General features: G+C 46.5%; 2 protein-coding genes and 1 long non-coding RNA gene across 3 annotated transcripts; 1 reads left to right on the forward strand and 2 right to left on the reverse strand.

Moving 5' to 3' along the window:
• Positions 1 to 232: 232 nt before the first annotated feature.
• On the reverse strand, positions 233 to 7,161 carry bambia (BMP and activin membrane-bound inhibitor (Xenopus laevis) homolog a). The gene is made up of 3 exons (XM_076043113.1): positions 6,379 to 7,161; positions 3,157 to 3,405; positions 233 to 785 (listed from the first exon to the last, which is right to left on the reverse strand). The coding sequence occupies exons 1-3, from the start codon at positions 6,452 to 6,454 to the stop codon at positions 307 to 309; spliced, it is 804 nt and encodes a 267-aa protein (XP_075899228.1). The 5' UTR covers positions 6,455 to 7,161; the 3' UTR covers positions 233 to 306.
• A 3,754-nt stretch (positions 7,162 to 10,915) lies between these two features.
• waca (WW domain containing adaptor with coiled-coil a) lies at positions 10,916 to 25,675 on the reverse strand. The gene is made up of 13 exons (XM_076043080.1): positions 25,392 to 25,675; positions 25,142 to 25,172; positions 24,018 to 24,210; positions 21,481 to 21,572; positions 21,148 to 21,263; positions 20,924 to 21,039; positions 16,926 to 17,171; positions 16,674 to 16,796; positions 15,388 to 15,536; positions 15,094 to 15,212; positions 14,241 to 14,472; positions 12,591 to 12,718; positions 10,916 to 12,475 (listed from the first exon to the last, which is right to left on the reverse strand). Exons 1-13 carry the CDS (start codon positions 25,430 to 25,432, stop codon positions 12,406 to 12,408), a joined length of 1,656 nt encoding a protein of 551 aa, XP_075899195.1. The 5' UTR covers positions 25,433 to 25,675; the 3' UTR covers positions 10,916 to 12,405.
• On the forward strand, positions 24,444 to 24,998 carry LOC142899482 (uncharacterized). Its single transcript, XR_012928776.1, has 2 exons — positions 24,444 to 24,551; positions 24,609 to 24,998. It is a non-coding gene; the product is annotated as an uncharacterized LOC142899482 (long non-coding RNA).
• Positions 25,676 to 26,460: the final 785 nt, after the last annotated feature.

Below are 26,460 nucleotides of genomic sequence, written 5' to 3' on the forward strand. Positions count from 1 at the left end.
AGGATCCTCGGCGACGACGGAGCTCTCGCTCCACCTCAGTCCTGCCCGCTCAAGTTTTTCAATACAGCTTTGCCTTTCATTTCTTTCTTTTTTTTTTATTATTATTAAAGTGCTCCTCTAGCAAAAAAAAAAAAAAAAAAAAAACACAAAAGAAATCCCAGACGTGAGATCAGTCTTGATTTTTTTTTTTTTTTTGCCTCTGGTTTTAAACAGATTTTTAAAAAAAAACAAAAACAAAACAAAAAAAAAGCAATAATATTAATAATGAGGAATGTTCTTCTGAAGGTCAGAAAGGTCCCGCCAGGATCATACAAACTCCAGCTTGCCGTGGCCGCTGTACATCCCCCAGTGCACCAGCGACAGCACCCGCTCGCCGGCCGACTCGCCCTGCCGCGTCTTGTCGCAGCTCAGGCAGCAGTTCTCGTGGCCCGTCACCGGCACCATGCACTCCAGGTCCAGCTTCTTGGCCGGGTGGTGGAGGCCCAGGTCGTGGTGGTGGTGGTGGTGGTGCGGGCCGTGGTGGTGGTGCAGGCCGTGGTGGTGGTGGTGGCCGTGGAAGCTGTAGTGGAGGCGCGACAGCATCTGCTGCCGCCGGTCGCGCAGCCGCTTGCTCTCGCTGCGCAGCATCCGCAGCGCCAGCATGACCAGCAGCACCAGGACCAGGCCGCCGGCGATGGGCACGGCGATGACCGCCGCCCGGAACCACACCTCGCGGGCCGAGCTCAGCTCCTGCACGCGGGTCACCAGGTTGCGGTTGGCGCCGTCCAGCTGGTAGCGGCTGTGATCTAGCGCACCGGAGAGAGAGAGAGAGAGAGAGAGAGAGAGAGAGAGAGAGAGAGAGAATAAGACAAATGTCGAGGTTAGCTGCGAGCTAGCATGTTGTTACAAGTCCATTTATATATATTTTGTATCAAAAATTTATATTTGGTATTATACAGTACAGCGGTCCACACCCTTTTTTTTGTTCTACTGACCGGTTTCATTGTCAGACAGTATTGCGAGGGAGCGACATGGGGGCTGTGGTATTTTATAAAGATAATAATAACTGTGACTTTACTGCAAGGGTGGACCAACATAGCGTGAGCAACATTCGCTTTTGTCCCTTTTCTAAATCCTTCTTTTTCTCGGTGGGCTCTTCTTCCGTCTCCTCACTGGGCCCCTTTTCTCCTTCGCAAAAGAAACTTTCCGAAGACGTCAGTCATTTTGCTAGCCGGCTAACTAGCTTGCTAACTAGCTAGCTTGATTTTGGGTTTGATTTTAGTGGCAACGCGTCACGTGACCAAGACAAGCGCCTTGACGTGCGTCAAGAGTTGAGCAACAGACGGCTGTAACGGAGAGAATCCGGTCATTTTCAAAATAAGACGTCGTAAACAGAAATCATGGCGGTTGTTTTTATATTTTAAGTTATTATAACTACTACTACTAAGAATAGTATTATAGTATTATTATTTTACTGACTATTACTGTTGATAGTATATACTAAATACACTAATATTTTATACCGTATAGTATTGCATAACTGTGATTGCCGCTTTTTAAACACTTTTTTTGGAACACTTTCTTCATTCCTTGTGATGCACAATCACGTCGAGTTCTGCCACACCAGACCAGCATTTCACTGCCGTGTAATGCGACACGTCACAAGTAAAAATCTTTGAATGCACGATGGCAGCGGGTTTTTTTTATTTTGTTTTGTTTTTAACTTTAAAGGGAGACACGACTGTCTTTGAACGTGCACGGCTTTTTGCAGCCTAATGAGAAGCTTTTCGGGCGCAGCCTTTTCCTGGAAACCACATATATAAAGAGGGGAAAATGAGACGAGCGAGGAAGGCAAAAAAACCAAAAACAACAACAGATGAGTCAGAGAGGCTCAAATTGTGTGCTAATGATCGCGGTCGCTTTCTCGTGCTAGCCGGATCGTTTGAGTGTCCAAGTCGAGGTCTTGGGTTCAAATGGGGCGGGAGAGTGAGAGCCGTTTTCACACCTTTGCTTTGCGTTTTTTTTTTTTTTTTTACATTGCACTTCTGAAGATGAAAAAAAAAGTTTTTCAACAGCAGCTCGTTTGGGGCAACAAAAGACAAAGTGAAAAAAAAACAAACAAAAAGCATGAAGACGGCTTTTTTTCTTGTAGTTTGTTGTTCCCTTTGCGATCTCTTTCACAATCCCAAAACAAGTCGGACTGATCGCTGCCGTTTTCGTGACCTGGATTTTCAATAAAAGTTTTTTTTTTTTTTTTAAACCTTCCGACAATCACGTCACGCCAATTAAGCGCGTGCACGTCCCCCGCATCTGCTCCCGAAACATTACGCAACCTTTTCCCTTAGCGCACGTCCTCCAGATTAGCACGCCGTCGTTAGCCCCGATAGCATCTTTTTAGGTTTTATTCAACTTTCATTTACCCGGGGGAGCAATTAAGAAGAGATTCCTGTTGACAAGTGCAGCTTGAACAAAGAAGTAAAGCCTCTTTGAGCGGCGTCTTTGGGTTAGCGTTAGCTTCCCGGTTTGGTCCGCTAGATGGTCCGTTTGCGTACTCGCACTGAAGTGCGCGCTAGCGGGGTTGGATTCCAAGTGAACCCGAGACCCCTCGGGCAAACTGTTTTGACTGTTGGGGCCACAGCGGGTTATTAAATTTGACAGGGGGGCGGGGGGGCGGAGCAGCAGCAGATGGATGGAGAGTTTTGTGTGACCAACCAACCCATTTAGCGCTTTCTTGAATTCTATGACTTACTGACTACAAATAACATATCTTCAAGTTCGGCGGGCCGGATTAAAAAAACTCACCGGGCCGCACAGGGCCCCCGGGCCGTAGTTTGGCCACGCCTGTCCTAGTCTGTGCTCTCGCAGTGAGAATCCCCCTCGCAGCCCCGTGCGCTTTTTTTTTTTTAATGACTTTAATTGGCTTAAATATGGAGCAAATGTTCATCCATATGTTTTTTAAACAGTCGGGTGGGGGGGGGGTAATGACAAGGTGCGCGCAAAATAATAGCTTCATGACGTCACGTTACTAGCTTCCCACCGCTCGTTAAAGTCAGCTCTGGAACAAAACCAAAAAAAAAAAAAAAAAAGAGCAGCAAAGAAGACCGGGGAGAAGCGGTAGAAGAAGGAAAAAAAAACTACGGCGGCTCCGCGAGCTAGCGTACGAGAAACTCCTTTTACCTGCCGCGTCCCTGGTGTGCGCCAACTCCTGCAGGCCTCTGTAATTGCACATGTCGTCGTGGCAGCATTCCAAGTGGCCGGTGCACACGTCAGCCGCCGCGTTAGCCACCGGGTCCAGGCAGCCGTGGGTGAGCGGGGAGTTGGCGCCGAGCGGCTCCAGCACCCTGGTGAAGCAGGCGTCGACCTCCGACTTGCACATGTAGCCCGTGGACACGCAGTGCGGCGCGTCACAGTAGCACCTGATCTCCCCTGGAAGAGGCGGAGAGGGGGGAGGGAGGGGTTAAGATACCTTTGCAACGACAAGCTGTGCTTTTATAGAAAATGCTAAGCCAGGCGGAGGGCGGGGGGGGCAAACTACGGCCCGGGGGCCATGTGTGGCCCGTCAAAGCTTTTCAATCCGGCCTGCCAAACTTGAAGAAGTCATATTGACAGTCAGTCAGTCAGTCAGTCATAAAGTGTTTTAAGACTCATTTCAATAAAGAGCTGAATACCATTGGGCTTCAAAGACACTGATTTTTGATTGCAACTTCAATTCAATCGACACGTCGTTTCTCTCCATATGCCATCATATATCAACTCCTCCTGTGGAGGTCGGTCACCAAAACACTCCATCCATCTGCTGCTGCTGCTCCGTCGCAAAGTTGCGGGAGGTCATCGGGGTTCACAGTTGTAGGTACCAGAGAGGATTCTTGCTCCCAACAGCATTAGCTTGCCCCCCTCTGCCCCCCCAACCCCCCCACCACCCTTTATTAAGTACAAATACGGCCTTTGTGGCAAGACGGCCAAGTCTGTCAATGTTTCCCCCGTGGCTGCGCCTCACTTTTATTTTGAAAGCGGCATGCCGTGCGGTAAATCCAGCCAGATCCAGACTTCCTTCAAAGACCACCGGAAGATTTTTTTTTTTGTCTCACTTTTTTTTTTTTTTTTTTTTTTGCATCGTTTCAGCGGACGTCCCTCTCCGTCCCCCCAACCACCAACCACCTCCCCACCCCCCCGCTTTATAAAAACAGGAAGTGAGTCTGTAATTAGCGGTCCGTTTGCCCGAGTGGATTTCTTTCAACCCAACAGCAAACTCATAAAGAGAAAGAGGGGGGTTGGGGTGGAGGTGGCAGCAGCGGCTCAGAAAGTCTCCGTTTTTGACCGTGTTTTGCTTGCGACGCTTTACTTGTGGTCGTGAGCGGGCGGGGGAGAGGGAGGGGGGGGTTGGTGGGCAGGGCGAGGGGGCGACCCTGAGGTCCACCCGAGGGAGCTCACTGTAAACCTTATCATTACAGTGGCTTTCTTTTACATGGGCCCACTCATTACATCACCCACCGCTTCTTCTTCTCCTCCTCCTCCTCCTCCTCTTTTCTTAGAAAAAAAAAAACTTTATTCGTTTCAGAATTCAGAATTGCGCGTCGACAACCTCCCCCCGGAGAACCGTTAGCCTGCTCAGCGCCCATTTGCTAACAGCGGCGAACATGAAAGAGCCACGACAGAAGCTTGCTAGCTTGCTAGCAGTGCAAGTTTTGACCTTAGACCAGCGGGTGGGCAAACTTTTTTGACTGGTGGGGACCACAGTGGCTTCTAAGGTTTGACAGAGAGGTCGGAGCAGCGGCAGATGGATGCAGTGTTTCGGTGAGCCACCTCATAGGAGAAACAAATATATCATGGGATATGTCCAAAACGTGCTATAATGTCAATTGAAAATGAACAAAAGCAAAGTTACAACAAAATCTGTGTCTTTGAAGCCCTACGGTATTTTGCTCTTTATTGAAATTACTCTGCAAACACTGAAAAATTGGATGAAATACAGCTACTTCATGACTGACTGAATATTAATATGACTTCTTAAAGTTCGGATCGGCCGGTTTAAAAAGCTTTAACGGGCCGCACATGGTCCCCGGGCCATGGTTTGCCCATGCACGGCTTAAAACATTGCGACGATGGGAGATTCTTCTAAACCAAAACTCCTGAAAATTGCCCTTTCAAAACTCCATAAGAACACGTTGCTGCGGAGACTGAATCCTGATAAACTCCAATTTAAGGGGGGCGGGGGGCTGATTCAAACCACAGGAAACTAACCAACTCCCAACCTGCTCCCAGGGACGGACGGGGAGCACATTCATCAGATCAGTCGTTTCCCTGTGAGTGATCGGAGCGACAGGAGCTCGGCCAGGTCACTTGGAGAATATTTCATTAGAAACTCGAGGGCCCCCCTTGTTGGCCAAGGGGGTAAAACGGGCATGGGCGGGCAAACTACGGCCCGGGGTGCCTCATGCGGCCCGTTGAGCTTTTTAATCCGGCCCGACGAACTTAAAAGAAATGATATTATTAGTTGGGTAGTCGCAGGAGTTTTGTTTCGTCCATTTTTTTCAGCGTTCTAGGAGTCATTTCAATAAAGAGCCAAACACCGTTTTTCAACCGACATGCTCTCTACCAACAACATATTTTTAATTCCTCCTATGGATGTGGGTCACCAAAACACTCCATCCATCTGCTGCTGCTCCGCCGCCCCCTCTCTGTCACATTTTAGAAGCCCCCCCCCCCTCCAAAATCAAACAGTTTGCACACCTCTGGGGTAAAAAAAAAAAAAAAAAAAAAAGGAGCAAGGTGAAGCAGATTGGACAGGCTAATAATCTTCAGTGAATGGAAACTTCAAAAACGACCAACCAAAAAAAAAAAAAAGAATACCCAAGTGAATCACAGCAGTGTGGATTGGTCCGGTGCAGCGCAAGGGACTAAATCACAGGCCTTCCACCCCCCACCCCCCCATGACTTTGGGGGTAATTAAAGCTGTTTTTGTGGATATGACTCCTACATCCTGGGCCTTTGCAAGCGCAGTTGAATTACGGCTGGGGGACCATTTTTTGGGGGGTTGGTAGCAATGTAGTTATTGAGGGGAACTTCAAAAAGTAACAAAGCGGTACAGAACAACAACTAGGTTGGAAACAAAACAGTCGTCACAGCCAAAGCCACTCTTAGCTGTGTTTTAACTCTTTTTTTTTTTAAAGACTTTGTCGACTTTGAAGTCTTGTAGTCGACTTGTAGTCGACTCTAGACTTTATCTGAAATGTACCGAGACGGTTTTGTTTTAAAGTCGAGACACACACAAAAAAAGGGGGGAAGGTGAAAACTGTAAGGACGGGTTCAGTCTAGTTTTAACACACACCAAAGAAAAAAAAGGAGAAAAAAAAGCCAACAAACGTGCCCAGCCCAGCCAAACCCAAAGATTAATTATACCTTTAGTCAGAAGAACCGCCATGGCACAGAGTTCCAGTTGCAGCCACACTGAAATGAAAGTCGACTGTCGATCCATTTACAGCCGGGGTGGGGTGTGTGTGTGGGGGGGAAGTCACTAGCGCCACCGCCGTCGCGGCACAAACGAGCAAAACGAGTCCGCCTCACGTCCCGCGGAGCATCGGTCGGATTTCCGCCGGCCGATCGGTGCTGAGCGTCGGCTTCACATGGAGCTCACGGGGCGGACGGAGGCATTCCGGCGTTCGGTCGGAGGGGGGGAAATCCACCACCATGGAAGAGAAAAGTCGCGGAAGATGTCACGTCCTCTCCCGAGTGTCTCTTCTGCATGGAGACGTGAAAAGTCAGCCGACTTTTGTGTCGTTTGTTTTATGGTTATTTATAAAAATAATAATAATTTTAAAAAAAAAAGTGCGTTCACGTAAGAGCTGTAAGGCGCCTTCGTCTTCGAGCGGATAAAGTAAAAAGAAACGACGGGGGGGGGGATATACTCCGGTAAACGCGGTGAAACTGGTGCAAAAAATATATATATATATATATCACCGAGGCTCTTCTTCTCCTCCTGCTGCTACTTCGACGTGAAGCCGTACACGATAAAGCATCGTTGTTTTTGTTTTGTTGTTGTTTCTTGGGTTCGGCGAAATGTTGATTAAAAAAAATCAAAAGGGGGGAAAAGTCCGCTGGACGAGATCCACACGCAAACGCAGCACACGGGAGGGTTTTACTGAACAAATAGCTTCCGACCGCCGCGGCCCCGCCCCCTCACGATCCTGATTGGTTGGGAGCGTCGGTTGCGCGTCACCGTTTGCGCTCGGTGCTTCCTTTCAAAATAAAAGAAGCATATATCGACCTGAGAAATTATGCTATAAAATAGCCACATTATTTTTTCCCCCCCTTCACTTCCTTTCGAGAAATAATTATGGCGAAATACCGTTGTTAAAGCAAAAAAGAAAAGAAAAAAGAATATAAACACATTGTGAATTACAATTTTTCACTCGCTGAATAGCCATTTCCCTTTAGAAAAAAAGGTAGTGGCCGCAAGTATTTAGCTGACAAAATTATTATTGTATTGTTGTTACATTTTATAGCTTAATAATTCACTTGTCATTTCTTCTTTAAGTCAAACTCACGCATTTTAATTAATACATGCATGAAACAATATAGTGTAAAACAACAACAACAACAACAACAACAACAACAACACAAATTGTAAGAGCGAGTTCTGTATTGTCACAAACAATTGAGGAATAAAATAACATTTCCTGGAGACAAAAATTAGCGTGAGTGAAGTGTAAATGTGGCCAGTAAACAGAAGCCGCGAGCCCTTTGAAGGACCCAAAGCAAGGTATATGACATTACAGTCTAGTAGACACAGTGGCGGTGGTGTGTGTGCGTGTGTGTGTGGGTGAGGTCAGGAGTGTTGGAGGAGGGGGGAGGGGGAGTCTACCTTCAGCCACGCCGACGCCGGGCTCAGTCGCTGCTTCTTCCCCCTGCGGGCTGCAGCAGGAGACGGTGGCAGCCGGGAGGAGTGCAGCACTAGGCGGCGTTGTTGTTCGGTTGGGGCGCGACGGAACAATGCACAAAAAAAAAAAGGAAAAAAAAAAAAAAGGCCCATGGCGCCTACAAGACGACACGCACGCGCAAGCACAAGACACGTGGTTTTATAAAAGAGGGTTTGATGCATATCGGAAACTACACACAACAGGGTGCTGTTGGTGTGTGTGTGTGTGTGTGTGTGTGTGTGTGTCTGTGTGTGTGTGTGTGTGTGCGCGCGCGCGCCTGCGCGCTGACGGTTTTTAACAAACAAAAAACTATATTCAATTAAACTGAAGTTTGACGTGATGAAAAAAATAGATACATATATTTGTGTGTTACTATACTGAATTGAAGTTTGTGTGCATATATATATATATATATATATATATATATATATATATATATATATATATATATATATATATGTATGTATACATATAAAAGTTATACATTTTATATATATATATATAATATGCATATATGTTTGTGTGTACATACATATCCCCGTGGCTAGGATCTCAACCTAACCTAACCTTTCTCGACCGTGCGACCCAACAGACAACAAAGACACGTTTTCTGCTTCAGGGCAAAGAGAGCAAAGGAAGGCACGACAATTACCCTTATGTGCAATTCCACGGAGGCGCCAGAGCGCGACTGTTCTTACGTCATCCTGACTGCTGGGGGGTGGAGGTGGTGGTGCTGGTGGTGGTGGCAGGGGGTGGGTTGGAACTGAGCAGTCGCCCCATCACGGTCAGCAGCGAGCCGGAGTCAATGCTGCCATCTAGTGGTCAGAGGTTTAAGCGGACCCCTTCCAGACTTCCAGAAAGGACGACACCACAATTTGCTTGTTTTGTAAGACAAGTTAACCACAACTTCTAACCACACTTGCAAGCCACTTTTTTTTTTTTTTTTTTTTTTTTTTTTATGACCCTCACAGAAGAAATGCTAATTGTTGTAAGGCCACAGTGGGGGGACCGGTTTTTCAGCGGGGCCCCAACGGTGAGGAGTCAACAAAAAAGGTCTCTACCTGCTGAGAGGATGAGCGTCAACAAGCTTTCAGTCAAGTGGGGGCCGGCTGGGGGAAGGAACGACTACGCCTCACAGGTAGTGTCTGATTTCACACATTAGGAGACGCTCGGAGATGCGGACCGTTGGCAGATAAAAGGGATGCGGCAGACAAAAAGGCCCCTCTCTCCCTCCTGCGGCTGGGGCAACGATTGGGATTGTTGGGACGATGGGGAGCAAAAAAAATGGGCTTTCAAATGCACTCAGTCCCATGTAGATAGTTTCCCAAGTGGAATGACAGAATTTGTGTAGAAGTCTCGAGCTAGCCAACGACGGCATACTTGAGGACGCGTTGCAAGACAGGGACACTTCCTCCTTCAAAAAGAAAGAAAGATAGAAAGAAAGATAGAAACAACATCCCCTGTGGACGACTGCACTGATAAACAATGCGGTGAATGTGTCTACAGCAGGGGTGGGAAAACCTTTTGGACTGGTGGGGACACAATGGGTTCTAAACTTTGTCAGAGAGGCCGGAGCAGCGGTGGCAGCAGCAGACGTGTGGAGTGTTTTGGAGAGCCACCTCAAGGGAGAAACAAATATATGACGGGATATGTACAAAACATTTGTTTTAATGTCCATTGAAAATGAACAAAAGCAAAGTTACAACAAAATGTCTGTGTTTAGCTCTTTATTAAAATGGCAATGACCTGAAATTACTCTTAGAACACCGTTTAATTGAGTAAATACTGGTATTTTATGACTTACTTACTATTATATATACAGTATACGTATGCAATTTCTTCAAATTCGGTAGGCCTGATTAAAAATCTTAACGGACCGCATATGGCCCCTGGGCCGCAGTTTGCCCATGTCTGGCCTACAGTAGCTTCCATGTTTCCCAATGGGGTTTCGGGCTCTAAATTTAGAGGCATTAATACAATCGCAATACAAAAGGAGCCATGTGTTGCCTGTAGCTGTACAGGTGCTGACCACGCTCGGGCAACAGAGAACTTCCAACGAGAGCTGGCAGACCAATTGGCTACGTGCTAGCATAGCGCATAATGATTGGCTCCTTGTTGCGTAAAAAAAAAGTTATTCCCTGGCGATACTACCGTGTGGGTCAAACTACGGATACAAAACATTAAAAAAAAAAAAAAAAAAAAAAAAAAAAACCCTGAGATGCAGTACTAGTAAATGTCCAGCAGGGGACAGCAGAGGACATCCTAAAACAGACTTTGTCGTGCCGGTCGTAATTTTCTGTTTTTTAGAAATTTATTTTCATCGTCAGCAAACAAAGTAATGATAATCTGGAGGTGCAAAAATCAACATGAACAAAAACTCGTCTTTGGGTTTGAAATTCTGCAATCTAGAGTTACCAAACTACTATACATCAGGGGGGTCACCAACACCTTTTTGAACCTGAGAGCTACTTCGTGGGTTCTGATGTTCTGAGGATTCATATGAAGGGCAACCAGTTTGCTCTCTTCTGAAAAAAAGAAAAAAAAGAAAAGAAAGAAATCTCAGTTTGCCTTTTGTTATGATACTGATCTGTGTGAAAACAACGGGATGATTGGGTTTTCAACAATGATCAACGATGACTTAACAAGGTTACGTAAAACTGCGTATGTATATATGTATGTAGGACACATATGTACACTGTACATATACACCAAAATATGGTATACATACATTAATAAAAGAAAATCTTGCAAACATATTTAAGTTGTATACGTACTTCTGTACATATAGCTACTTGTAGAGGCTGAGGAGAGTTGTAGAGGTCACTTGTATACATCTCGAGATGTCATAATAACCTTGGTACTGAACTATATATGCAAGTTTATCTTTTCCTGATGTGTGTGTGTGTGTGTGCATTATTTCAGCCGACTCCGTATATTCACATTTTAACTTTTGTGGCCGCGCGAGTGTCAACGACGAACCCCCGACGCAGCAAATAAAATAAAAAATACTCAACGCTCACTTTAGTTGAACATGTTTATTACAATACATATATTTCACATTTGACCTTGAGGGGGAAAACCTCTTGATGCCCTGCTTTGCCACAAGAGGACACAGTCAGCATACACACATCGGCCTCGCCAACCCGCCGCGGCTGGGATACACTGCTCTGAAAACTAGGCTGCAACGTCGCGTGGATAATGAGCGTCGGCACTACAACTCTTTATAAATTAAACCTTATTTGTTACAGTTTAAAATGCTTTTCTTGGAACTCCCCCCCCCCCGCCCTCCCGTGCGCTAGCAACTGTACAAAAAAAAAAAAAGTAGAAGGAATGAACCAGAATGTGAACGTGGATGAACAGAACCAAAAATAAAGTAATGAAGCGTTGATGTCTCAGAAGAGGGCGTGTGTGGCACTACAGAGTGGGAATGGTCCAAAAAAGAAGAAAAGAAAAGAAAAAAAAAAAAGCAGCACACCATCAAATCGCTTCATGTTCTCAAGAATCTCACTCTCACTCCACCACCAGGCACTGGTTTTACGTTTTCAAGGTTGTTTTTTTTTTGTGTTTTTTTATTTGAATTTTTTTTTTTTTTAAAGTAAATAAGACTGGTGCATGCAGGTCCACCACAGCAGCCGTTGCACCGCCGAGTTCCACCTGCAGGGGGCGAATGTTTGAAAGAACCAGATGCAGAGATCCCCCACTCCAGAAGACCATTTACAGGTGGCATTCCAAGCGGTTGCAAAACTGAATTGAGGGGGGGAACGAAGGAACAGCATCGTGTGTGTGTGTGTGTGTGTGTGTGTGTGTGTGTGTGTGTGTGTGCGCGCGAGTGTGAGTGCGAGGCTTTTGTGGCTTTGAACATCCTCCTGTTTACACGCAGGTGGCGCACTCTGCAGTGCGGCAGGCTCACTGGAAGTGACGCAATGAGGCTCCGCAGATGAGTAGACGTGGAATAAGAAAAAAAGAAAAAAAAAAAAAGAAAAAAAAAAGAGGCTAGCTAAATGAACGTAGCCACCAAGGCGTTTTGATTAGTTTCTGATGTCCAAAAAGCTCTGATAGGCATGGCTTTCCATGACTTCAATCTACAAAACATATTTACAACATAGATAATAACATCTACAATAAATCTACATGTTTTTTTGTTTTTTTCTTCCACCCCCACCCCTCCCTCCCCCATTCACCCAATGGGGCATTGTAAACCGAAACGTCACCCCCAACCTGTTCGTTCTCCGCCGACCCCTCCCCACCAACGACGGCTCTCCGACTTGGTTCTCCGGTGCCGGCAGTCCAAATAGTACTCCTGTGTTTTTGTGTGCGAGTGTGCGTGCGTGCGTGCGCGCGCGCGTGCGTGTGTGTGTGTGTGTCAGAGAGAATCCCAGCGAGGCCTCGAAAGCAAACCTTAAACGCTTCACCCTCCAGCTTCTAACTTATGTGCAACGAGTTAAACCATCCTTCCGGAACGACGCCCGCCGCCGATCCCGCTTCCCGGCTCAGCAGTCCGACAAGTTCTTCAAACCATGAACGAGTTCTGGTTCTTCAACTTTTCGAGTTCTTTGATTTGCTGTCTCAGGAACAGAATCCTGCCGGTTGGTGGGTTGGGTTGGGGGGGGGGGACACAGAAAAGGGGAAATTGTCGTTAAGTGTTTGTTTTTTCGCGCTAGCGGGAGAACTTTCTATCGAGGTTCGCATCCTGACCTTTGCTCGCGCAACGTGGCTTGGATTTCACAGACTCGGACCAGCGAGCGCAGGTTCTTCAGCTCGGTGCAGTTCTCCGACATGCAGAGGCTTCCCATCGTGTGGGCTTCCTCGCGTAGTCTGGACGCCTTTGATCAATGACAACACAACACAGATATTGTTTTTTTTTTTGTTTTTTACCCAGTTTGTTTGTTTCAAAGATAGATATATAGATACATAGATAGTGTTGTCACGATACTGGATTTCAGACTTCGATACAATATTTGGGAAAGTATCGATTTTCGATACTACCGACCACAAAGGTTTCAGGGGGCCCGCACGTCGCCTCGATGTAGTACCGATATATCGATACTACGGAGAAGTCATATGGTATCATTTTTAATTTTCAGTATCAAAAGAAATATCGATATTTTTGACAACACTAATAGACAGATAAATAGAGACAAACTGAAATAGATTGACAGATAAACAGATAAATAATGGATAGATTGATAGAGATAGATTAACAGATAGATGGAGATAGATATAGACCGATAAATACTTTATTTAGGAAATTCAGGTTCTCAGCTGCACAGTCAGTCATCAGCATTTAGTTCATAAAAAGCACATAGAGAGTAAAAGAATAATTAACATAAAGATTTAAAATTACGGAAGCGCGTTGCTGCCACACTAGGGGAAAAAAACAAAACAAAAAAACAGGGCCCAGTATCACGTTATAGCGTGAAACTATCGTGTTAATTGGTGATTATTTTCACGTTACTGTGTGAAACTTTCACATTATAACGTAAACATCATTACGTAAAAACGTGAAATTATCGCGTTATTTGGTGGTGATTTTCTCTACATCTCTAGTCATGCCCACTTTCACCTCTCCAAAAACCGAAACGATAAACTTTATTTTATGGATACTGTTCACGTTAAGCCCAGAGATGTCCACACGAAATTTGGCAATGATTGATTGCAGTTTTCAGTCATTAAGCTACGTTCAGCTTTTTACGTTAAGCGTTTTAGAATGTCCCCTCAGCATCACGTTGTAACGTGAAAATGATGACGTAAAAATGTGAGTTTCACGTTACAACATGAAAATTATCACAAAAAAAAAAACGTACAGATGTCCATGTGAAATTTGGTGATAGTTGATCGCCGTTTTCGGACATTAAGCTACCTGAAGTTGAATATCGTTTTGGTTTCTGGAGTGGTGGAAGGCAAGGCATGACCAGGGATGTCCACATGAAATCTGGCAATGATTGATTGCTGTTTTTTCCGTCATTAAGCTAGGGCTAGGGTTAAGCTTTTTACATTTCTTTTTAATTTTTTTTTTTTAAGTTAAGCGTTTTAGAATGTGCCCTCAAGCCAGTTCTACCGTGAAAATTATCACGTAAAAAACGTCATAGTTTCACGTTATAACGTCAAAATTATCCTGAAATAACGTGATTTTAAAAAAAACGTTTTTACGTGATAATTTTCACATTACGTGAAACTTTCACAAAATAACATAAAAATTATCCCGAAATAACGCGATACTGAGCCCTGTTTTTTTTTTTTCCCTAGGATGGCAAGATAAAGAGAGTAGCCTCCCACTGAACGAGCTCCTCCCGACAACCAGCACATTTCAAATATTCTGACCCATGAAAAAATTGATGGGCAAACCTGTTTTTCCACGTGCTCCGCGGGCCACCCTTGTACGTGTTTGATAAGGTTGTCGTTGAAGTTGGCGGCGAGGGTCGGGGTGAAGGTGCAGGTGTGACGTGCTGCCGTGGCGCTGGGGAGGGCGCAGGCCGGGTTGGGCGTGTTGCTGCTGCAGCTGCTGCTGCTGTTGCTGCTGCTGCTGCTGCTGGAGGCCATGTGGTTGGGACCAGGGGAGGAGGGACTCCTCTGGCTGCTACGAGTTGGACCGTCGGAAAAGGAAAAGCAAAAGCAAGTCAGGGCCGATGTGTCCCGCTTGCTTCTGAGCGGCGACATTCAAGATGACGCGCTTGCAAGCAAACCAAACCGATTCTAAAACATCTGTGAAACACAATTTAAAAATAAAATAAAAATAAAAATAAATAAGAACGGTAATATGACATCTCAGCTGTGACAAAAATTGAAGACATTCTTATTCGAATCTGTTGTTACTAAACGGTAATAACCGCAATTGCCACCAATTCCACCACTCATTAACAAATGTCTGTACAGGTCGAAGCAATCTGCTTGGCAACAACATTGAAATGGGGAAATCACTTGACAGCCGTGCGAGTTGCAGTTGAGGTTTTCAAAAAAGGAGAAAGAATAAAAATAAATAAATAAATAATTTAATCAAATTCCGGTGCTACATTTTTATCTTATTTTTTTTTCTGTCCTATAGTTTAGCACATTGCATGCCTTTTATTACTCTAGTTCCCTTGTCAAGCTGCTGTAAATGTGAACATGGAGATCAAAAGAATATCTATCCATCCATCTATCCGTCCATCTATCCATCCATCCATCCGTCTTTTACTTCACTGCCTCTTTCAGCACCTACCCTTGTCGCTGCAGGGTGCGGGGGGAGGCTGCAGTGGCGTCGTGATGCTTATCGCTGGAGGGGGGAAGCTGTGACATCAGCTGCGGGTGGGAGGCCTGTTTGACCGACGGCGTGCTGACCTTCAAGCAGAGTCGGGTGGGGTGGGGTGGGGGTGGGGAGGGGGGGTTTCACAAATTAAATCCAAACCTCTGCAGTTCGAAACTTTGCGGTCCGAGCCGAAAATTCAGAGCGCTTCAATTATTCTGCGATTTTTTCATTTTATTATTATTATTATTTTTTTTTTTTGCGTCTCACTTTTGCCTGCGAGATGACCGACTGCGTGCTGAGGAGGGGCTTCAGGGGGCCGGCGTTGGTCTGCGGCGTGCTGATCCTGGGAGACACGTAGGAGCGCGGCGACGAGGCGTCCGACGTTAACGACATGGGCGACTGGTTGGACTGCTGGGCTGCTCGACGCCACGGAAGTCAGAGAGAGAGAGAGAGAGAGAGGGAGAGAGAGAGAGAGAGAGAGTGAGAGAGAAGGGCGGGCACCAAACAACAGTTGAGTGAATACAGCAGCCAGTAAAAACCAAACAAAACACACAAACTAATATTAAATAAAACAGTTGTCACGAAAAGGAATCACACCATCGCGTGGAATGTATTGCCTGAACATGGACACAAACAGAAACTGTCCTATTGTTGTTTAATGACATCTTTTGAGGTCATGCATTATTGCGCAGTCAAGGTAAATATTACTGCTGGATTCCGAACTGAAACAATATATTCAGAGCAGAGGTCGCATTAACCTGATTTTTTTTTTTAAACGGTGTCGGAAAAATTGACGGCTGTCGGTCATTTTGACAGATTGCAATTCACACCCCTGACCACTTGGTGGCAGTGATTGCAACGTCCCCTTCCTGACACATGGGAGGTGTGGAGACGTCGGGACGTTTTCTTTGCGCGTGTCTCAGCGCTCTAGCTCGCTTTCCACGACTAGTTTTTTTTTTTTTAATTGCGATTTTTAGGTTTCGCGTAACTCTTGGGGTGACGGAAACGCAGCTAGCGTGGACTCGGTTAGGCTTTTTTTGAGCGCTTTCGTCGTTGGGGTCGTGCTGGACGCAACGTCTTACGTGAAGCCGGTGTCATTGCTGCACTGGAAATGCTATCCCTCTCGAAAGTCTCGAGCGGAGTAACTCTTGCGTTACATCCGAGAGAAATAACAGATCTTAACGGACAGACGGTAAGACGTACAGGTCAACATCCCGAACCAGACTAGAAATTAGGTCACGCCATTTCCGAGGGCTTTCGAGCGCGACCTCCGATTTAGAGGGACGCCATTTAGATCACCTGACCAGCCAAACAGTGAAAATAACCACCCTTTCAATTTCGATTACCAACAAAAGGTTTTTTTTTTTGTTGTTGTTGCCCAAAACAAAAACGTGAATGGATGACATGGATGGATGCACTGGTTGCGGTCTGAAACATGGCAGTATTTAGTCCAATCCAGCCAGATAGAAGATATTATGAGCGGTCTTAAGACGTACAAAAAGCACGGAGCGAAGTCCAATAATACAAACCCAATGCGCTGCTTTAAGGTTTACCTTGGTTGGAGAGTTGAGCAGCTTGAGACAGGATAGTAGTGATGTTGAAGGCCGACGGTCCGGCGGTGAGGATCTTGTGGAGCATCGACTGTAATGACGCTTGTGTGACAGCAGCGGTGAGAACTGGACAAAAGAGGCAGAAGGGCACAGCGGTACCATCATCAGTGAACCGATGAATGCTTTGGATTTTTTTTTTTTTTTTGTCACACTCACCGGTGGCGCCCCGTTGAACGCGGACGGATGGGGACTCACCTTCGTTGATTTTAGCCATATCCACGCTGGTGTTGTTGAGCTGCAGGGCAGTCTGAAGCGCGGGGAGGAGCTGCCGGAGCAGGATGGGGTCCTGTAGTAGCGGCGGGGCCGGGGACTGCAGGACGGGGGACACGGGCACCGTGGAGGCGGTCGACGACCCGGGGTTCAAGCTCCCCGAGCCGGAGGACGACGACGACGACTGGGACTGAGAGCCGAGGGCCGGAGGTTTCTCCCCCTGTGCAGACTCTGTGGAGACGGAGGAGGAAAGGTCGGGTGTGAGTACGTTAGCATTGTTTATTACATCATTACTGCGGTCTACATTTGCACGTGAAAAATATTTTTTCAAAGGTTCAGTGTGCAATATGATCATATTGGTAAAAGCTTAATATTCTGCACATTAATGCATTAATAAAAATGTGTAATTGCACTACAACCTTTAGAATGGTTCTCATATATTGTTAGCCTAATAGCATATTGCAAATGTGTTTTTTCTTTTTTTCCGAAAACTTTCAAAAATGACTTAATAGCATCCTATGCTATTAGGCTAACGATATATAAAAATATACATAAAGCAAAGAGGGTCTTGCTCCCAGTTAGCTGCCATCTTGCACCACCATATTTCTAAGGAAGCCTTGTGTGGACAATCCAGCTGCCTGGCAGCGAGTTTTGTAATTAGGGTGAACGCTGGCGTCCTCCAATAAACCGAAGAAGAAGAAGGAGGAGGAGGACGAGGACGATGATGTATCCGGGTTTGCGTGCGCGGGCCATTGTAGTTCACTGGCAAGCACTGGGAGCAGAGGGGGGTGAAAGATGCTGCAATCTGAATTGTAGCCGCTTGATGTCGCCGTCTCTTCTTCAAAATCTCCAAATGTTACACACCGGACCTTTAAAAAGTCACAGTGAGGGAAACGCAGCGGCGACACAACTACAGTGAGCCTCGTCAGTAATGTTTCAAACAAGTGCCGGTCGGCACAGTAACATCCTTACAGGCGTGCGTACGTATCGTCTGGTAAAGGTTCAGCTGCAGCTTCATCGAGTCGCCGCCTGAATTCCTGACATTCAGTCACGCTGCGAGGAGCGAGTGGACCAGCGCCACGGTCTACACATCCCCCCCAAAGAATTGGAACAGAGGTGCCAGGAAAACGGCGGCCAGCGAACACACAGCGTGTCGCGAAGTGTTCACACAACACATGCTGCGACAGATGAGACGGCACAATTTAATACCGCTCCACGTCGGAGTAGTTACGGGCGGTTTCATCCTGCTATTCGGGAACGCCGGGGGAAAGCGGCCGGTCCACCTCATCCGGCCCCTTTGCTTATGACACCGTTGCTAGGGCTTGATTTTACATTGAAATCAGGTTGTTGTTGTTTTTTTTTTTTTTTTTAAGTCAAGACGATGTTAAAAAGAGGAAAATCCATTTTCCTCTTTCATGCTTCCGAGTCGGCGCCTCTAGGGTGCCGTAGTCTTCTGTTAACTGGCTACCTTTGTTTACTCGCATGTGCAGTTGTCAAAGCCAGGAAGTGACTCAGTTTGCTGCCTTCGGCGCTACCTGGAAGTAAATTCATTTTTCCGAAGTCGCGTACAACACGCACTTGTCCCGTTTTTGTGGCATATTTATATGTGGCAAGATTTACCCGCAAAAAGAATCAAAATCGAAACTCCGAGTTGTCAGAGAAAAGAAAAGAAAAAAAAAAATCTAAATTGTCCGAAATCGCCCAGCCCTAACCATTGGGCTCATCAATTACAACGGAACAGCTTTACAAGCCTCCAAGCGATCAATTTTTTTTCCAATTTCATAGAGGCCCAATTTCCAATTGATCAGGACAGGTGAAAATTGACAGATTTCTTTTTTTCTCCCCCTCCACAGTATCAAATAGGGCTGGTCGATATGACGATATACTGCATATCGTCTGGACGACAGAAAATGTCGAGCGTTCAATGTGAAGCGTTATTGTTTATATCACAGCGAGATCAATTTGTGGCAGTGGCACCGAGCTCGTGAGGGTAGTGGACTTGACTCAGACCAGGGTGCCGATTCTCAATCTCAACAACAACATCAACAACAAGATGACCAGCCAACACAAACCGAGGAGTTTGTAGCTAAAAGAGGGGGAACTTCTGTCACACGGTAGTGGTTTGGATTTAAAAAAAAAAAAAAAAAAAAGACCCACACGGACCGGACGACGGTAGCTTGCCGCTGCCCGGTCCCAACTGACGGACTCCAGCACGACGGACTTATTTTGTCGCCTGACAAAGAATACATAGAGAGCCAATGAGAGAAAGCAGGCAAAAGCAGGGTCGAGGGACGTTGAGAAGACGAAACCCCAGACGCAAGACGGCGCAACAGGCTTTTTACCCGTGGCGAACCACGAGCACATCGGCAAAGCCGTGGCTCCAATCTACACGGGAAAAAGGTCCCAAGTAAAACAAATGCCTCCTCGCTTTATTTCGTTGGGTATGTCATTTCAAACTGCAGCTCCACATTGCAATTTCACATAAACGATTCAGTAATTGAATTGACCAAAATGTGCTATATTATTGTGATGTATATCATATCGGGATATGAAATCTTGGTCATGTGGCCCCGGCCCTAGTGTCAAAATACTCTGTAAGACCACAACAGCTTCATTTTAAGACAATTGCAAACCCATCTGGAAGTGCGGGCTGCAAAAAACAATAGTAAAGAAACAGCCATGCAGGAAAACAGTGTAGCAGAAATTATGACATCAACAGTATAGATAGATAGCTAGGTAGATAGAACTCCCGGTGTCCTTTTGCGTTACATTTCTGCAGTTATTACAATTGATTAGTAATTAACAAGTTGTACGACGCAGCATCACTTCCATTCCTCCAGATGGCGCCTGTGCGCCAACCTTTCGCTTTTCGCCCGCGTACCGAGTGAATTATCCGCACACTTTCCGCATGCTAATGATGTGTGGCACGTTCACGCAGCAGCGCAAAGACATCCGACTAAATCGATAAAGACGATATACATATAGCACTGGATCGGTCCCATCTTTTGCAACCAGAGCTCTTCTGCTCCCGGGCGCCTTGCGCTGAAGCAGGAAGCTGAACGTACCCGGGCACCCAGGGTGCTTCCCAGGTTACCTGGCAAGTTAAGAGTAGTCACGTGACAGCGGTTAGAAAACACAGTAGCCTGATTTCCCCAAATCTATGACGCGCTCGCGTGCTCGGGAACGCGGCGGTCTCTGCAGCAGCCGACCAATCGCAGCTATGGAGAAGCAGCAGCGAGTGACGGGGCAGCATATTCCATGCAGGAGAAGCAGACGGTAATTCTCCAGCAATACGAGGAAATGAAACAAAAGTAAAAGCACAGAGCAACAGCAGTCTCTGCAGGAGAGTGCTAGCAGAGAAGTGCTTGCTGTGTATGTGGGGTAAATACAGTACAGTATATACATGCATTTAAAAAAGGCCCCATAAATAAATTAATACGAGTGTATACAGGCAGTACAATAAAAGCCATTTGGTTTTCTCACCCTTAGAACGGTTCTTATTTATGTATAATAATATCAACAGATCAAACAGGGTCTTGCTCCCAGCTAGCCATCCCATCTTTCACCACTACGTTCCTAGGTCACGGTGTTTAAGGTGAGCGCTTGCGTGACTGACGCTGCAATCTAAAATGTGAATTGCAACCACTTCATAAAACGCCGGTTCATCTTCAGAACCTCCAAATATTGCACACCTAACCTTTCAGTGTAAAAGCTCTAGTCTCAGTCCCGGACAAGACCGGTTCCGAACCAGGTTAAGTCTTTAGCGCAAGTTAAGTGTAATCCCCGACGTTAAGTTCCTGACCTCGAACCCTACAGAGTAGCAGTGGTGGCAGAAGTAGCAGAGGCCCCAAATAAGCCACAAGTCACCAACTTCGAATTCCGACCTTTTCGTTTGCAGCTCGGCCTGCGACAAATAGCGCCAACGCGAGAATCTTAGCGTAGCACTAGCGCTTCCAAAGCCAAAAGAGAGAGAGGACACTTACTAGCAGCAGTGAAGCCGGACGTTGTTGACGCTTGCATGGCCTCCCTCCTGTAGTCCCGGTCTTTAGGGAAACTATTGACCACTGCGGTTTTGCTCGTCTCTTTTTGCTTCTGTTCTCTGCGACGCAAGGAAGAGGGAAGACTGCGCGTTAAACGGCGACCTTAAAAAAAAAAACGACGTCGGAGGAAGCGCCACGCTGGCCACCTCTCTCTCCCTCTCTCCTACCTTTCTAGCCATTCCTTTGGCTTCTCCCATTGGGACACCTCCGTCCTGCAGTTGTAGTAATACTTCTTCCCGGATGAGCTGATGTGCTCCGTCCAATCGTCGTTGGCTTCGTGGGGCTGCTGAGACAAATGGGGGGGGGGGGAGAGGAAATCAACCGCGTGTTTATTCTCGACACGAGACGCGACGCTGCATTTCAGAGACGGCTCAAAATTTTTTTCTTAAAAGGGGAAAGATTTTTTTTTTCTTCCCCCCTCTCTCTTTGTGACTAAGCATCAGAAGTGACGCACGCACAGGACAGCGGAGCGGAAAACAAAAGGCGGCGGGGACACTCACAGCCTCCGAGGTCTTGCTGGGGTTAGAATGCGAGTTGGAGATTTGCACGGCGCTGTGGTCGTTGGAATTCTCGTGTGGAGAAAAACTGGTCCCTGCAAAGAAGAGAGAGACGCACGGAGGGTGTGAGAGCGAGCGAGCGAGAGAGAGAGAGAGAGAGAGAGAGAGAGAGAGAGAGAGAGAGAGAGAGAGAGAGAGAGAGAAACCCATCGGCGAGGGCGAAATCCACGGACATTACCGGAAAGACCAAAACCGTTACGGGCATAGAAAAACGAGTCCTTTGCGCTCCTGATTCCTGATACACCCAGTTGTATACAAACGTTACCGAGCTCGGCCACGACGCCAAACACTTCCTGCTTGTTTTTGAGCAAAAAAAAAAGAAAAAAAAAAAAGCCTGAAAGCGGCAGAAGAGGCCGAGCTTCCCCACTGCGTCGACTGTTTTAGAAATCTGATCCCAAGCTGGGTTCTGGTGGTGGTGGGAGGCGGGGGGCGGGGGGGTCTTATTGTGCAGACATCAACAACTGCACGAGTAAGAGGCAGCGGTGCAATAATCAAAACGACAAGACCCAACTGGAACCCGCCGCTCTTTCCCTTCCCCGTTTGGCCTTTGACCTCTTGCGCACGGCCGCACGCAAATTAGAAAAGATGGAACCGGGCGGATGAACTCGCCGCTCGGGAGTTCGACGCGGTTTATGAAGACGCGGATCGGCTTCCGACGAGGAACGACGGCGGGCTTCTTCCTCGTCAGCACCGGCGCGGGACGAATCCGGTGGCCGACGTCCACGCCGCCGGGAGGCGGCAAAGCGAACGAGAGCCCGGCTCAACTGGCTACTTGCCTTTCAAATTTCCTGGGATCCTCTGCCGTTAGCTTCCGATATCGTTTCATGAATTGGACCTTCGAGACTGGACCAGCCAACAAAATGAATATCGGAGGAAACGCGTCAGTCCGCCGCGGTGAGAACGAAATAAAAGCCCCAACCAAAGTCACCGTACCGGAAAAACGGATCACGTTCCGTGGTCTCCGAGTTCGTCGGTGTCGGAGAAGCCGCCGAAAGTCCAAAGAACGTTGCGTGCGAAGAGCGCTTGGACTTTAATCGCAGCTTACCAACTTCTAAAAACCACCTCCAATGTCACCACGGAGCACATTCTGACGAAGCCATAAACTGAAAACTCACTTAAACCTGAACATGTTGACCGATTTGTGTTCTTGGCAAAAAAAAAAAAAATCTTTAATCAGTTGGCAAGGACTGCGTTATATCCCTACTCTGTATGTTAAGGTTTACCTCTCTGGTCATGTTTATTTTTTTCATTGTGAGACATTGCAGTCTATGACCGGAGTTGATGTGCCAGTCTTGCATGCAGCACTATGATATTTCTGTCCTGTTGTTCTGTACACTCATATCCCCCCCCCCCCGAGATTCGTGCACCATGTACATGAAATCACGTCGTTTTTTATCATCCAGCGACCTGATGAGCTGCTGTCCAGTATGCCATAACTGGCACCTGAATCCAACAGTAGGGCGGTAAGAGCTGTGCTGATCGCGACCCAACTACCTCGCGATGACGTTCTTGCCTTCGGATATCAATGTTTACATTTATACTGACAAACGTTCCACTGTACAATAACTGCGAGATCCAGACGAAAATCCCCCCAAATTTGCCCACACAAGAAGCCCAAGAGCAGCCTCGTAGGGAACTCTCCTGTGCCAACACCGACAAGCGCGACGTTCCCCACCGGGGCCTGACGCTGCGCGTTCGAGAAAGCGTCCCGGAAAGTGTGAAAGCCGCGCCGCTTTCGCGGGGACGCGCGGCCGTTTCGCTTTTGTGCGCTTGGCAACCGCGTCGATCGGAGCAGATGAGAATCATTCGGGCAGGAAGTCGGTGATTTTTAACGCGGCGGTGTGAAACGTCAAGGTGACGAATCGGTTTCAACGTTGCAGACTTGAGCTCGAACGAACAAAATGCAGGTGCGCTTGAAATACCTGCGTTTTGGTAGGATACAAGCGGTGCAAAGTTATTTCTCTCTTTTTGGGGGGTTTTAAACAGCAATCACAGTTCGAAAGGGCAAGAAGAGTTTTTGTTTGACTCCTGTTTTCTTTGAATACACTCAAAACTACGACTCCAACGCCGTTTACAAATACTAGGGGGGCGATGATTGTTGCCGTTTTCCGTTTGCTTTTACAATCAGTTTTCCTTCTTGCATTTCGCTCGTTATCAGCGAGCACGAGACGACTCCCAAAATCACCCATGGCCAGGGTTATTCTAGTTCACAGCCAAACAACTGTGTACGTTTGACACGTGCCAAAGTGATCCAGCAGAAACGTTCTCGGGTGCATCTCCAGCCGTGTCAGGCACAGCCGGAGCAAATACACTTTTTGTTTTACCCCCAATATTAAATGCAGCTTGGTTTGTTTCACGCTTTAAGGACACCGCAGTTGAACTGCTGACCACACCTTGCTTTCGAAGACCAAACTGGAAGCAGCCATTTGAATGGAACCCTGACCCGTGTCGTTTTTCACTGAATGACCATTGTGTCTCACCTCCATCCCTGTCCCTGGCCCGGTGCGTGTGGAAAACCTTTGTCCTGCTGTGGCCCGTGCTGTCCGCGTGTTTGTTTTCGGGACTGTCGGACCTCCGGAGCATTTTGCAGGGAGGAGTGACATCCGAGGAGTCCCGCATCTTCTCGTGCCGGTGGTCCCCTCCTGGGTGGCTCTTGGATGAGTATTTGAGAGTCTGCAGACGACAAGGAGACAAATCAAACGTCCCAACTGCAGCAAAGCGGTTCACGGGTGGCTTGCGTGCGCCGTGTTGTTGTTGTTGTTGTACTTGACCACAAAGGACCTTCAAACCAACTCCGTCCTTACCTTTAATATGTGACTATTTCATTTCATTTATTTATTTATTTTTAAGGGGGTGGGGTGTATCAACAATGCTTGTTTGAGCCAATCTGCATTGGCTGAGTTGAGTCACGATATAACTGCGGTAGATTCGTTTCCCTTTGCATATAATATTGTCCCTGGAGTGCTTGTAATCCTGACAACAGTGTGTAAAAACAACACCACTTTAAAATAAACGTTTAGAGAAAAGAGAAAGAGAGAGAGAGAGAGAGAGAGAGAGAGAGAGAGAGAGAGAGAGAGAGAGAGAGAGAACGTCAACGCCGCTTGTATCTTTTTCTTGTTTTGTTTTTCCACCCTAACGCTAGCATGTTAGCATAGCTGTGATTCAAGCAAAAATGAAAACTGTCGTGGCCGCCGTTTTAATTGCAAACGTTTTGTAAACACTTCGACGTGAGGAGAGTCAAACTCGCCGAAACGGCTTTAAAGCCGTCCAACAAAATGTCATATTGCGGTCAGGCCCTAATCGGGCTTGGCAAGCGAGCTACCCCACAGCAGGCTATCGTTAGCCGTGGAGTTGCGATTAAAAGCTCGCCCGCACCAAACCCCAAGACAGCTGACTTCGGTGAAAAAATGTCCCGCTGTAAGGCAACATTTCGGTCAAGAAGCGTGTGCCGCCCCGGAAAATGACAATTTCGAGGCGAACGGCGCAGTTTTCCTGTTCTTTTTTCCTGCACTGGCGGAGGGCCTGTTGTGCTCCACAAGAGCCTGAGTTCGAGTATCCATGTTAATCTTATTTGCTATGTGCGAGCTAACGGCTAAGCAAGTACCTGATAGGGCTGAGAATCTCTTCGGTCGCACCTGCAAATAACAAGAAAAACATTGGTGAGGACGGAGTTTATCACGCCGTGTCGAGGAATTGACTCAAGTTCCCTTAGCAGCAGAGCGTGCAAGTTTCCATACACTTATTTTGGTTTAGGTTAAAAAAAAAAATAAAAAAAAATGGCGGATTGTCAGAAGCGTAGCTAGGAGGAAAAGGGAGAAATTCAAAATAAATAAGGTTGAGAAAAACATGTTTACCCATCGCCGAGTCTTGGTTGTTTCCTTGCATACATTACCATTAATGCCGTGTTAGTGTGCTTGAAGTGGGATGTGAAAGACTGGTAGGGGGGAGGGGGGGTACTGTGTTTTTTTTTTTTTTCTTCCCTGGTTGGCTCAGTGACCTGAAATCGTCAATTATTTCAGGGCTAGCTTCTTTCGATGTTAGCGGCAGCGCTGGTCGAAAGAGCGCCCTCACTCAGTCCATCTCCCACTCAGACGCGCACACCATCGTGTCGTCGGCTCTCCGTCGAGAATACGTAGAAGCGGAACTCCCAAGCGCCGGGTTGCCAGGTTGTCTTTTCACCCGTTTTGGGAAAACCGTGAAAGAAAAAATAATCAACGGCACCGAAACCATGAAGCAGAGAGGGAGAGAGCGAGAGCGAGAGAGAGAGAGAGAGAGAGAGAGAGAGAGAGAGAGAGAGAGAGAGAGAGAGAGAAAATAACATACTCAGCATGAAGTGCTTTTACCCCTGCGTCAGTGCTTCGAAACCATAAAACATTATTATTGTTATTATTATTATTATTAATAAAAAAAAATCTATTTACGTTAAGTGAAATTTTGTATTTAAATAGTTGCATAACTGACAAGAAATAGATATTTTATAATGTTGTGTTTTAAGAACATTTTTTTTGTACAGTTGCGATTCAATGACTGTGTCCCTACCGTGCACCATTCAAATGAAGATACGAAACGAGGGTATCTTACAGACATGGCACCCCAATGTTGAGCAGTGATTAGTTCTCTACTGACATCTGGTGGCCATTTCTTGTGATTCTAAGCCGTTAATGCCTGTAAATATTACACCCTCGAACAAATTTCGGAATTTGTCTTGCGCGATGACATTCATGGTGTATATATAATATATATATATATGTAAAATAACTGTTTGGCTTTTTCCAAACTGAATCTTCGTTCACCACAACAGGACAGTACAGGATTAAAAATCTCAATCGATTTTAATGCAGCAGACCTCGGACATTTTAACCACTTTTAAATAGCCACACACCAGACGACTCGGGGACCACACACACACACACACACACACAC

The sequence above is a fragment of the Nelusetta ayraudi genome, unplaced genomic scaffold (assembly GCF_046127955.1).
Source record: "Nelusetta ayraudi isolate G7.1 ecotype Tasmania unplaced genomic scaffold, CSIRO-AGI_Nayr_v1 ptg000073l, whole genome shotgun sequence".
Classification (NCBI taxonomy): Eukaryota; Metazoa; Chordata; class Actinopteri; order Tetraodontiformes; family Monacanthidae; genus Nelusetta; species Nelusetta ayraudi.